General features: G+C 35.6%; 1 protein-coding gene across 2 annotated transcripts in view; it reads right to left on the minus strand.

The window, feature by feature from the left end:
• Positions 1–497: 497 nt before the first annotated feature.
• PAPOLG (poly(A) polymerase gamma) overlaps positions 498–13,408 on the minus strand; it is a 29,802-nt gene continuing 16,891 nt past the window's right edge. Inside the window, exons 9-23 of one of the 2 annotated variants that reach the window (XM_040623446.1) lie at positions 12,899–13,037; positions 11,985–12,057; positions 11,098–11,218; positions 10,675–10,759; positions 10,236–10,289; positions 8,150–8,269; positions 7,610–7,719; positions 5,614–5,735; positions 5,198–5,373; positions 4,729–4,817; positions 4,437–4,651; positions 3,836–3,901; positions 3,598–3,654; positions 1,824–1,918; positions 498–1,655 (exon numbers count right to left, since the gene is read on the minus strand). In XM_040623446.1, coding sequence (XP_040479380.1) covers positions 1,421–1,655; positions 1,824–1,918; positions 3,598–3,654; positions 3,836–3,901; positions 4,437–4,651; positions 4,729–4,817; positions 5,198–5,373; positions 5,614–5,735; positions 7,610–7,719; positions 8,150–8,269; positions 10,236–10,289; positions 10,675–10,759; positions 11,098–11,218; positions 11,985–12,057; positions 12,899–13,037 — 1,757 coding nt within the window. In that variant the 3' untranslated portion in view covers positions 498–1,420. The other variant, XM_040623447.1, reaches the window with a different exon arrangement.

Genomic DNA, 13,408 nt, shown 5'->3' on the forward strand with positions numbered 1-13,408 from the left:
AAAGAGTCAGCTAAAAGAGCTTTCCAAAGCAAGCTACAACTTGGTTTATAGGATTTCATTCTTGTCTTTTGCTATGTAAAAAGTGAATAATGGAACAATCATTATTTTTCCTTGCTCCTCTTCTAATATTTCCTTTGTAAGAGTTAAATGCTAGCATTGCCATTTTGGCAACCTAGGGATCAGGGAACAGGCATGGGTGAAGGATACTGCTCTCTGACAATCAGAATTCCAAGCATTTCAACTCAGGGGTAAGGGACTTGCAAGAGTATGGACTATTACTCCTTGGGCTAAATGAGTCCCAAGAGTCCTATAAAATACACAACCAAGTATTTTCCCTGCACTTGTGTTTTTCCTACCAGAACCTACTAAATTGCCTAGTGAAAGCTGAAGAAGGTAATAAATACTAGCATTCCCGGCTTTGCAATCTATACATTTTCATTTTAAGAATAATTCAAGCATAATCCATATTTAAAAAATTAGACTAAAGAGAGACAGTAAAGGTTTTAAAGTTTTCTCTTTGAAAAGATGGTATCTTACAGTACATACAAAAATACTCTGAAAATACATACGACTTCATTTACAAAACACTGAATCAACATATTACAAGAAGAATTACATGGTTATGGATTTTAATAAACTGAGCATGCGTTCATGAAACTTAAAAAATATTAAGAAATGCATTGAAAAAAGCAGTGTAAAAAAAGACAACTCATATAGTTAAATAAAAATTACAAAGGTCCTGAGCCAATTAATGGTTGGTAACAATGTCATTCAAAAATGCCTTTAGATTTCAGTAAAATCCACTGCTTATTTCTGCATGCCTAGTCCATGAAGAAACTGTTTGAAGTTGTGGGGTAAGTAATGGTCAAGAATTACCATGCCAAGTTAACTTTACACCTCAAAAATACAAGTCTGCCATACTTCAAGGTATCTTATTGTTGGTGCTGGAATGAGTTGCTCCTCAGTAAAAAATAGCAGTCAACTAACAAGAATGGCATGAGCTAGGATATGTAACAATTTCACCATTCATATACTGACTTTCAGTATCTTGGTTATATTCTGATTCTTAATAAAGATGCATTTTCTAAGGCCTCCATGGGAGGCAAAATATAGAGAATTTATGGTGCCCAACTCTTATGTAATCACTGGACTAATCCTCCCTGGTAACTATGCAACACTTGGACAGAAAGGCACAAAAAAATAAAAATTTAAATATTCCATGTGCCATTCTGGAAAAAAATAATTTAAATCAACAGAATAGACAATAAGTACATCTACACAAATGAGGAAAGCAGAAAAGATACCTCACATTCATTCATCTCAGGTTTCACAAAGTGGCTTCAATGCTAAAGTAAATGTGTTAACATTTGGAAAATTACAAGACAATTTTTTTTTTGTTTTGTTTTCAACTTTTTCAGTTCTATACAATGATTATAAGACTTAAAAAAAAAAAAAAAAAAAAAAAAAAAAAGTTCAGGACTTGTTTTATCCGTGTCCAAAGAGCCAAGAACTGGTTCCCACAACAGAGAAACAAGCATCGAAAGTTAAGGCAGTAAAACCTCCAACGCAAAGCCATAATATTGTAGCTGACAATTTGATAGCAGGTGATCCTCACAGAAGTGTATGTAGCAACCAGTGAAAGAATGCTACGGCATCTGCAGGTCAAAGTGTGAGAGTTCAAAAACCACTTCAAGGTCGCTAGTCCGATGACTGAAACTTTCACCTTATTTTATGTATGACAGCCACTGCTAATTTAAAGAGTGGCTGCATTTATGCCACTAAATGATTGCATATTCACTTAAGTAAGGAGGCACTGCTTTTACCGATTAAGGGTCAGTCGAATGGAATTTTTGATGACTCGGATGTTATTTGCTGGAACCGGAGATGATGAATCTGGTAGTTCTTTACTGGGTAGTCTCTATTAGAAAGGAATAGAAACAAAGAAGGAAAAGCAAATATATATTATCAAGTCCCAACTAGTAAATCAATCACAAAACTGAGTTTTCCTCCAAATCCCTTAAGCTCTTAAATGCTCACGTATGTGTTGGATATTTTCTTCCAATGTTCATAAGACATTTCCTTGTTGAGAGGACTTTTTTTTTATACAGTTAGAGGTGAAAAGCAGAGGTACAGGATAAGGGTGGAAGTGGGAGGAGTGTATGTACAGGAAAAAGGACTTTATTAAATTACTCGCTACTTCTGGATTGAGAAATGCAGTCTTCCTAAAGTCAGGCAATGGTAAAATAAGTAGGAAGAGCAGGGTCACTAAGCAGGAAACTCTTGGGGTGCTAAGTGAAAAATGAGTGTGTTACAGAGGAAAATTACATATCCAGTTAGTTTCTGTAATATGTTCATGGAGAAGAACACTCAGTGAACCCTACTTGTGAGATATTTAAGTTTTCATGAAAACTCACTTTGTAGCCAGACCAGGTTTTTTCAGTGATGGTGAAATCAGGGGTGTCTAAATTCTGAGGATACTAAAGATGGTTATATAATGAAGGCAAATGACAAGCAATTGAGAAAGAGACCTCTAAAATACAGGTAACTGTGTGATGGCAGCAGTATGCGAGAATTAACTCCCCTCCCATGTTACCTTAGCTAAACCTATATCCTACCCACAGCCATTCAAAAAACATGAAAAATTTCAGACACACATAAAATAGGACAATGACAACTTCAATGCCACAACCAAAAGTCAGACATTATTAAAATCTTGTTACATTTGTCAGGTTTATATCCTTGCCCTTTATACTTGAAATATTTTAAAGCCAGACCCAGGCATGTCATTTCATGCTTTCGTACTTAATATCCATATCAAACTTTTCTTCCATCATATATAATTATACACCCATATTTTTTGTTACCCACTCTTTATGTTAAACTGTATGACTCCTACAACTAATAGAAAGTATGATACTTTCTATTTGTTTTAAAATGGCCAATAGATTGTGAGGGAGCTGGCAGGGTGACAGTTGATTGTGACAAGTACTTTATTCTTTAACAGGGGATGAAAATAAGCCATTTTCCCCCCTATAAACTCTCAGAGAAGGGCGGTCTCTGATATATACACACAAGGCTGATTTTTGAGCACCTGCTTATTAATTTACCATGCTTAATAATACCATATTATTAGTTTCAGTGGAAATTCTTTGAAAAATACATTTTTAAATTGAGAGTTAGGGGCTCTTTAGTTCATGTTTTAAAGATACTTACTATGAATACCGATACATTTGGCTCTTCCAAAATATTAAAAAGTACCAAACCTCAGTTTTGATAGTAAGCAGTGGTGTACAACAAAAATATACTATCGAGTGTTGGTAAGAAATTACTGGGCTGAGCACTAAACTCCTTTAAAAATAAACGAAGGCTGAACATTAACTGAGTAAGTAGTGAAGTCTTAACTTCCTCTTTTTCTCCCTTCTGAGGTACATATATTTCATGACCAGCCACTGTTTGCTATTACTACCCCAACTCCCAACTATACTGCTGTTCTTTGAGGACAGGGACAAAATCTTATCATCCTGTTCTTTCACTCAGTGCAAGGATCTTAAGAAGCTTTTTGTACCTGTAGATTACTTCTGAGTAAGACTTTGTTACCTTTTTGCGTGATGTATCAATAGTTGGAATAGGCATACATTCTCCCCCAATGGCATCCTAAAAACAGAATTATATTCAAATGAAATCTTTTTCCTTTGTACGCTTATTTCTACACAAAATAAAACACAACCCAAACTTCACAGACCTATCTAATCTGATCCACTTTCAAATACAGTACTTTTCCTGATACATGGCTCTATGAAAGTAGTAGTTTGAGGCACACTATTCATATATTTACCATTGCTTTTCTTTTTCTGTCTTCAGGAGCACGTGATTCCTTAAATGTTGATTCAAGTCGAATAAACTGGAATATAAACATTAAGATGAATTGCTATTATTACCTACAAAAACCATACAATCTATATAAGCTGAGAAACTAATGATAAGGCTTTCATCAAAACTACTGCAAATATGGGTTGGTGAGGGAAAAGAATTTCAATTCGACTAAATTCAGCGGCCACCATTAATGTCTACAATTGGAGTGATCTTTTGGGTTAAATCAATTCAGATGATAACAAAGTAGTCTTACCACCACCTACTGGAGGCAGAAGACATCAACATTATAACACATAATACATATGATTAGTTACCAATAGTGACTTCTGTGTAAGTCAAGGAGAAACTTAGATCAATCATTCAAGTTTTCAGATCTATTACTAATTTGAATTTAGGATGAACAATCAGTATTATTCCTTCAGTGTTTGGGCAAATATTCTTTTTAAACAGTCAAATCCTAAGGGAGCACTAAGACAGCTATGGAGAATTGTGAATTTCTTTAGTGCTAGTTTAACTAAAAACAAAACAAAACTACAGAATTACCGCTAAGGTTGTAGCTTTACCTTTTCTATGTCTTTCAACCTCTTAGAAGACCCATCTATGGATGGGGAATGGGATCTCTTGTGTGCAACATTCTTAGCTGACATTCCATTAAGATGTGGTTGTCCCTGGGCAGGGTTGTGGGGTGTTGGGATTCTAGGAATGACATTTCGTCCTACTACAGTAGGAATGGTGCACACAGCTGGGGGTGATACAGCTTTTACTGCAGAATCAACTTCTGAAAAGGAAAGAAAAATTCTAGTAATTAAATGTATACGTAGTAAAATCATTACTAACAAAAGTGCAGATACCTACTTGCACCAATGACCGGGATAGATAGTCCTTGTGCTGGTGGGACACTCAGTGGCTTTTCCACAATGACAGCAGTAGGCTCAGCATTATTCCTATTAAAAGTTTTGAATTATCATTGAGTAATTTGTGTTACTTATTTAAAACACTCTTAACATTCAGGATTATCTCTTTCAAGTACTCCTACTTTAACATTTCACTGGAGGAAGAGAAAAGGGGAAGAAAGGCAGAGGACCGAGTAAAAAGTAAGAAAAGAGAAAACCTGTGCATTTCTGTGTACTGATCTAACCCTACATCTTCATAAGCCTATCCCATGTCTCACAGGATTACAACAAATTTTCAAGTATTTCTAGCCAGAAAATGACTAGCACCGGTAAAATAAAATATATTAACAATTAAGATATTTAGCTAAGGTAGAGAAAAGTTTACATCATCCCCAAACTGAAGACTGAAAAGAAAATTCTAAAATACAGACCTTTCTGCTTCTCCTGAAGGAAGAATGTCAGGCTTGGAAGGTTTGTTTGTAGACACTGGGGAATTAAAAGGTGTTCCATTATCAGTGTCCCTGGAGCTATCCAAACAATTGCTATCTAAAGATGATCTTTTGGATTGTGGTCCACTTGAACTTCGACTAACATCAGAAAGACTTTGCTGAAAGAGGGGAAAGCAGTTAGGATTTCAAGAAGCCAATGAAAATAATTACTGGTTTCAATTCTGAAGTACGTAAAATGAATTATCTTTTGTGATTAATGTAGGGGAGATCTTAGTTCTAGATTGAATTGTACCTTTCTTTCCTTTTCTATCAATAGGTTTGGGACCTGTTAGAAATGCAAATCTGGTCCCAGGATTATGCGTCTGAGTGGTACTGGAGAGTTAAGATTACAGACTCACCTTTTTCTTCTTTTGAAGAATCTCTGCTGGAAGGTAGTGATGAAGTTGTTTTTTTTTAACATGAGTTGCTTCAATTTTCATTCCTTCCTTTAGCATGTTTATATTATTTGCCTGTCTGTACACTGTAACAATGTTAATATGTTAAATGGACAACTTCTTCCTGAACTGAGAGGTCTGTTTTCTCTAAAATGCATATATTTGGTATCTCCCCATAATCTCACAAACACACATACCCACCCTGCTTATAGAACAACCACTTCTCAAACATTTTCACCACGTCACAGTCCTATTTAAGTACCAATTAGGGGCATCTGGATGGCTCAGCTGGTTAAACATCTGACTCTTGGTTTGAGCTCAGGTCATGATCTCAGGGTCATGAGATCAAGCCCATGTCGGGCGTGGAGAGTGCTTAAGATTCTCTCTCTCCCTGCTGCCTCCCTGCTAGTGCGCCTATGAACTCTCTCTCTAAAGAAATAAAATCTTAAAAAAAAATACGTACCAACTAGTTTTCTCATGTCCAACTTCTAAGATTTTCCAATAATTCAATCTCATTAACAAAATAAATGCATGAAAAAAAATTTTGTTATTTTCCCAAAAGGCAATCTCTTTCTCATAATTACTTGCCCAAGTCGTCTAAGCTAATCCTTGAACTAAATATCCAAGATGCAATTTGAGCTCTTCTCCTCCATGAAGCTTCTTTTACTACACTAATCATAGAATGTCAGACTGTTAAGGAACTATCTAGAAATACACCCTTATTGTACAGGTGGGGAAATGAGGCTCAACGGCCCTGAACAACTTGCTCAGATTGAAATACACACAGCCCTAGAGTCCTATTCTAGTGCTTTTCACATCTTGTAAGAAAGTCAGTCTTAACACACAAATTATTTAATGTATATTCAACTCAATACCAAATTAGATTATAAGCTTACTGAAGACACAGATAAGAGGCTTCTTTTGCACAGTAACTACTGTGACATGTGGTAAATTATCTATCTCTTGGGGGTCTCAGTATCTTTATCTAGAGAAGAACATTCTATAAATCTATAATAAACAGAGCTTCCCAACCTCCTGCTTTTGGAAAAATGAGCCCAAATTAGAATGGAAAAATTTATGTTTTCATTCCAGATTGCTTATAAAAGCCTCGCCAAGGGTGCTTGTTCAACTTGCAGATTCTCTGGCTCCTCTCCCAGAGTGTGGGATTCAGTAGTGCTGACGTGAGGTACAGGAATCTGCATTTTCATGAGAAATGTGAAAGCTAGTTTAGAAGAATTTAGAAAACTCAGATGAGCCAAGCCAAAAATATTAATAGTATGAATGTACACTATTCCAGATTAAGACAACTCCAAATTTATAACAGATACATTAAGAGGTGTCATTAGGGGAGCTAGATGTGAAAGATACTCTTTCACTGATTCTGAAACATAATCAGCCAGCTGCACTGTTAGTACATGTAAAAAAAATGTGAGAGCAAATCATCTTTGTAATTGTGCTCCTATCTGTTCATGATGAAAATAAAAATCACCTGTACGGGCTCTTTATTTATTCTTTTTATTTTAAAATAGATAATACCACCATTCGGCATAAAACTCAAACAGTTCAAGGGCACTGAGTGAAGTCTCCTCGCCCCATCCCCTAGACACACCTGGTTCCTTGGCCTAAAAGCAACCAGTTCTGCCAGCTTCTTTTTTTGAAGTTATATATCCTTCCAGAGATATTCTATGTACTTATAAGCAAACATGAACACACATATTTTTTTAACTTATAGAAAGGGTAGCACACTATACATACTGTTCTGCAACTTTCCCCCCACTTAATGTCTTAGAGATGTTTTCACCATGCCTTTATTTTTTAAAATAGCAGCATAGGTTTTCATAATATGGATGTACCACATTCACTTAACTGACTGAAAAACAGAGCCAGCCAGATCCATGGCAGATGATACCGCGCTGCAGCTGAGGTTGAGAACCACCCCTCCATGATGACGAAGTCTTACCTGTATCAGTAAATGACTGTATATCATAGGTCAAATCTATGTTAACGCTTTCTGCATTTTCTACTCTCCGAAAAATTATCCCAAGGAACCACATTGATACGTAATTGTTGCTATAAAATAAAAATTTTAAATTTCCATTAATTTTTTTTTCTACAATTCTACAGATGTCATTTGGTAATTCAAACTTGGCCTCTATGGAAGCATAAATACAAATTGCAATGGTTTGGCTAAATTCTTAAAACTGACAAGAAGAGCACTGACCAGTTATCCTGTGTTGTTATAAAGAGGATTAAATGGCTTTGTAAATGACATACTAAAAATCTACTTAAAGATGCTCCAAATTTTTTATGGCGTTTCTGCTGGGGTCTGTGGGCTACCAGCATAGCATGTACTAGGTTTAATGCATGACCACTCAAGCTCAAATAATGTATCATCCTCCCCCATCAATGCTTGTTCAATGACAATCTCACAACTGATCTTAAGCCACGCATACTGTCAAATAACATTATTTAAGAAATACAGTATTAAGCAATAACTTACTCTTTATGATGTTCCTTATTTCCTGGGAATGACTGAGGATTTACATGGGCAAGAGTAATAAATTCATTTCGTTCCAAGTTTCCAACAAGCACACGAATTTTAGATTCTACTAATCCAACCCTGAAGTAGAACAGTGAACAAAATTTTTCCATATTAAATTTGGAAACTATACCTAAGTAACCCAAAAAGCATATTAGCTATGATGCTTTACATGTTCATTTAAAAAATTCAGTCCAATATATTAGGGACTGTCTAAAATACCATTTAAGTAAACGACAAGTTACTTAGTCAATTTCTGTGTTTCCCCCTTCCCCTCTTTTTAAAAAAACTGCTCTATTTAGTGAATTGCCAATTGAAAGTATCCTGCCTCTTAAGACCAAAAAATAGTCATGATTTGAGCATGAACAAAAACTGCTGGTTATTCTGGTTCTAAATACTTTTTTCACTTTCAAATCTTATGTCTATACACTAAAGCTATGTTTAAATAGCATAGAGAAAAGCACTAATAACTATCACCTAATTTATGAAATAAACATGCTCATATTTTCATAAAATTGGTGCTAGATATTGCATTTAAAAAGAGTTTCCTTAAAATCAGATCAGATACTACTACAACATGGAAAGTTTCATCAGGTTTTTTTTGCAACTTTGTTTTCTACCTAAGAAATGTGACTACTGTCAGCTACTATATTAACTTACAATGATTTCATTAATTAGAAAGAATAACTACAAGGACATTTTTACATTATTCAAACACTTGAAAAAGCTTCCACATTATAATCGTGTGTGCTTCAACAGCACAGATACGGAACACCGAATTACCGCTCAGTGTTGTTATCTAAATGAGAGGCTGGCAAACTGTTTCTATCAAGGGCCAGATAGTAAATATTTTAGGCTTTGTGGGCCAGGTTCTGGTGCAACTATTCAACTCTGCCACATAGCAGGAAAGAGGCCAGACAATATATACATGAGTGAGCACGGCTGTATTTCAAGAAAATCTTATTTATTTAAAATTTAAAAAAAAATTTTTTTTTTTTAGTAATCTCTATACCTACCATGAGGCTCGAACTCACAATCCCAAGATCAAGAGTTACCTGCTCGTTAGACTGAGCTAGCCAGGTGCCCCCTCAATAAAACTTTATTTTTAAAAATATGTGGCAAACTAGATTTGGCCCAGACCATAGTTTCCCGATTTCTAATCTGGACAAATGAAATATATATTTTTTTAAGATTTTATTTATTTATTGAGAGTGAGAGAGAGAGCGAGAGCACCCGTGTGCGAGTGGGGGAGAAGCAGAGGGAGAGGGATAAGCAGACTCCACATTGAGTGTGGAGCCCAAAGAGGGGCTTGATCCCAGGACTCTGAGATCATGACCTGAGCCAAAACCAAGAGTCAGACGCTTATCCAACTAAGCCACCGGGAGCACCTACAAATGAAATACTCTGTTTTAGTGACAGGATTCTTTCAGTGTCTCCTTAATTATCAATAAAATAAGCACTAAACTTTGGAAGCAAAAATAAGACAGTATCGTGTTTTCCCTTCCCAGAGGTCAGGCCTGAGGAAAGCACAACCATTTCTGGTGGCCTAATAGCTTCTGACTGATAGAGTTAGGGACGTCAGTACACTGGAGGCAGAGGGAATGAATTTGGATTTACTAGAAAGAATGCACTGCTCCTTAACCAAAAATGCCTCTCTTATCTGCTGATAAAAGCTTTCATGCCACTAATCTCCTAAATTAAAAGAATATAAAAAACGTATTTTCCTTCTAGTTTTGATGGGGAAACATGATGGCAAGGATGGAAAACTCAGTATGAGGCTGGGTATCACAATCATTCAAAGTGCCTCACAATTTTGCTTATATCTGAGAAGTGGCAAAAGGCAAAGAATATACATATACCCTTATTTTATGTTCCTTCTAAATCTGAAACATTAACAGCATTTCTTAAACACTGAGGCTGCATAGTCATGTACAACAGTCACCAATATAATTTAATAATTTTAAGGATAAAATGTTTTATAAATGGTAAAGCATCATAAAAATGTTATCCCCACAAATTAAGTACACAACTTGAATATCAGTCTTACCACTCTAGATGGTTTTCCTCTGTTGACGCACTGGCAGTCAATACTATATAATGTCTACGAAGAATTTTTAGCAACAATCGGGGGGAAAAGAAAGCCAGAAACATTGTTAGGGTTTGCTTTTCCATCATTACTTTTTCTTTCTTCCTCCCACTGAACAAAAGAACTAATGCAGGCACACAGCTTACGAAAATTAGAACATGCTCTGATTTTCACAAAATTAATTCTAGACCCTACAATTAAAAACAATTCACTAAAAACAAAAACCACTAATACTGGGTTAGATACTACTAGAATACACAAACTGTCTCATCATTTAGGATTTCTGCTAACCTATTCTCTACCTCACTTGAAATGTGACAACAGTCACCCATCATATATTAACTTTGTAAGTTTAATATTCTTCTTTAAACACACACACAAAATGCAAAATTTCAAATACCTATATTTTTGAAAAAAATTTGGTGGTTCAAGTAGTTTGGACCAGTCTGATTTCCCTTGAAGGATTTCATCTGTGACTGCAAGACCTAAATTAAAAATGAGAGAGAGACTGATTTTGAAAACTGGCTATTTTTTTTTTTTTTAAATCAGCTCCTGTATCACTCTACCCCAAAACCTCTAACCCTACCAAACTCTTGAATTAAAAAAAAAAAAAAAAAAGTAGACTTGTTTCTCAGAACACAAAAATCAATTTCAAACAGATTGGGCTGGCTCCATTTTGGACTTAATATTATATTTTGAAAAACCAATTACTGAAGGAATAAATACATATCTGAAAGAATTTTTAGAAAAAACAGGTATAACTGCACTTTAGAATAAAACTGTTATAAATCAAAAACTCGTGGGAAAAGGCCAACAGGTTTACCTTGTTTAAATTCTTCTACCATTACTGTTCGAGTTGAGGTGGACACATTATACGTAGAATTCTGCTGTGGGTAGGCAGGGGTGATTATGGGCATGAGATGATACCTATCTGATGGATTTACCTGTGAAATTAGAAGCAGAATAATTGATCTATTCTCCTATTTCAGTTGTCCTCACTTCATTTCCCCAAAAGTCTGAAGAATATGAAATATAAATTTAATACTACATTTCCTCAATTCTAAGAAGTACATTTTCCCTCCCCAACTACATTTATTTCTGATGTCAGATATGTCTGATATTCAAAGGCAACTCTGTAGAAGTTTATTTTTCCTCTGAAAAGCTGTTAAACTGATGGTGCATCTTATAAACAATGGTCTTTTAGAACCAAGAAAATACAGCATCATAGCTGCAAAAAGCATTAATTCAATGGTTCTTAATCCTCTTTCTGCACCTACTCAATGGGTAACTTCCGTAGGTAACTCAGGAATGAGCACTCACTCTAAAAGCAAATTAAAATGCAAGGTGTGAGTTATGCTAGCTTAGAACCATGAGTCTGCTTTAAATTGCACTGCAAAGTAAATCTTTTATATACTCCAGCACTTTATTAGTAACTAATTACTTACAAGACAGTTTTTAACAATGGATTATGACATTTTGGTTGATAAACACCCACTCATCTACTCTTACATGGATGATTTTTAATGACATAACATTTGGATCAGAATTTGAGATACAAATCATCTGCACCAAAAAACACAGCAGATAGAAGGAAAGAACTATAGCTATACAGAAGGAAGATGAGCAGGAATAAGAAGAATTATTTTTAGACTGCAATTTAGAGAACTGTCCTTTTCCTAAAAGGTTTAATTTCAATAATAAGTCACATACCCGAGGATCCCAAACAGGCAAATTCAAATTGCTTTCTTCTGGTTGCTTCAGCAGCACAGGATTTGGCCATTCCCTAACATGAATAAGGCAAATTAATTTACATAGGACCTCACTTCAGGAACTATATGAAATGTTAAAATCATCAGACTCTCAACTTTCATAGAGCAAACATTGTGGACGGGTTTTTGGTATTCAAAAAAACAAATGGGCAAGGGAAGGAAGTATACAAAGGAAAAAGCTGCTTATTTTAAATGCGTCTTCTGAAAGGGCAAATACTGTTTAGCCCCTTAAGCTGTAGCTAATTTAAATCTGAATTTTCCAGGGGCACCTCGGTGCCTCAGTCAGTTAAGTGTCTGACTCTTGATTTCGGCTTAGGTCATGATCTCAGGGTCATGAGATTGAGCCCTGTGTCGGGCTCTGCTCTGGGCATGGAGCCTGCTAAAGATTCTCTCTCTCCCTCTGCCCACCTCCCACTCTCTAAAATAAATAGATAAATCTTAAAAACAAAAAAACTGAGTTTTCCCCTTCCTTCTATTTGCTTTCATGGATTTAACTGATAATTTAATAGCAGCAAGAGCTAACTTTACTGAAAATACTAATAAATCCATGTCGTAGCTATGATTATCACCTCCATTTTACATATGAGACATTAATCTATATGTAGCTAGTAATCAGAGCCAAATCTACTGTGACCACTCTCAAGCCAAAAGCCTGCATTTACAGATCCCCCTCAACCCCAGAAGAAAGCGCCATCTGGTGTCTCATCATTGTCTCAAATTTGATGTCTTTAAACTTTTAACTTAAAAGGAATCTAAGACAATAGAAAAAGTCTATGCATCTCTCTTAAATTGCTGAACAAATTTACATAAAGGCAGAAGTTAGTAAATAGTTAAAGTATGCATATGAATACTTACCACTTGGAAAAAACTAAAAAGAACTTATGAACTAAAGTAGAAGCTGCTGCATTTGGATATAATTGGCAAGTTCTTGCAACCAGCATTGCCCAGGAGACACCACCAAGGAATCCCAGCATGTTGGAATAAATACCACGTCCTAGAAAATTAATATATTTGTTAATTATTGTTAGGATCTATTATCCATGACATTCAACTGTAAGAAATAGGATAACTTAGTTCCTAAGACTGTTGCTTAGTTATCCTTTCCCCTCTGGAAACATTACACAATCAATAAGCAGACCTTTATGCTAGGTCCACAGTTTTCTTAGTAACCCATAAGCTGCATCTTATCCCCCTACTTTGCCAAAGTTCCCTGCCTCGGTTCTCACTGCCCGACTGGGCTCTATTGATATAACACAATCCCCCTTTTCAATAGCTATGGTTGAGAAAGAAATGAAAGGAAGGAGGAAAGATACCTGGAGGGTCTACAAGTAGGAAGAATAAGCATTTCATTAGGAATCATATTCA

This window comes from Ursus maritimus, unplaced genomic scaffold (genome assembly GCF_017311325.1).
Source record: "Ursus maritimus isolate PB19 unplaced genomic scaffold, ASM1731132v1 scaffold_6, whole genome shotgun sequence".
Classification (NCBI taxonomy): Eukaryota; Metazoa; Chordata; class Mammalia; order Carnivora; family Ursidae; genus Ursus; species Ursus maritimus.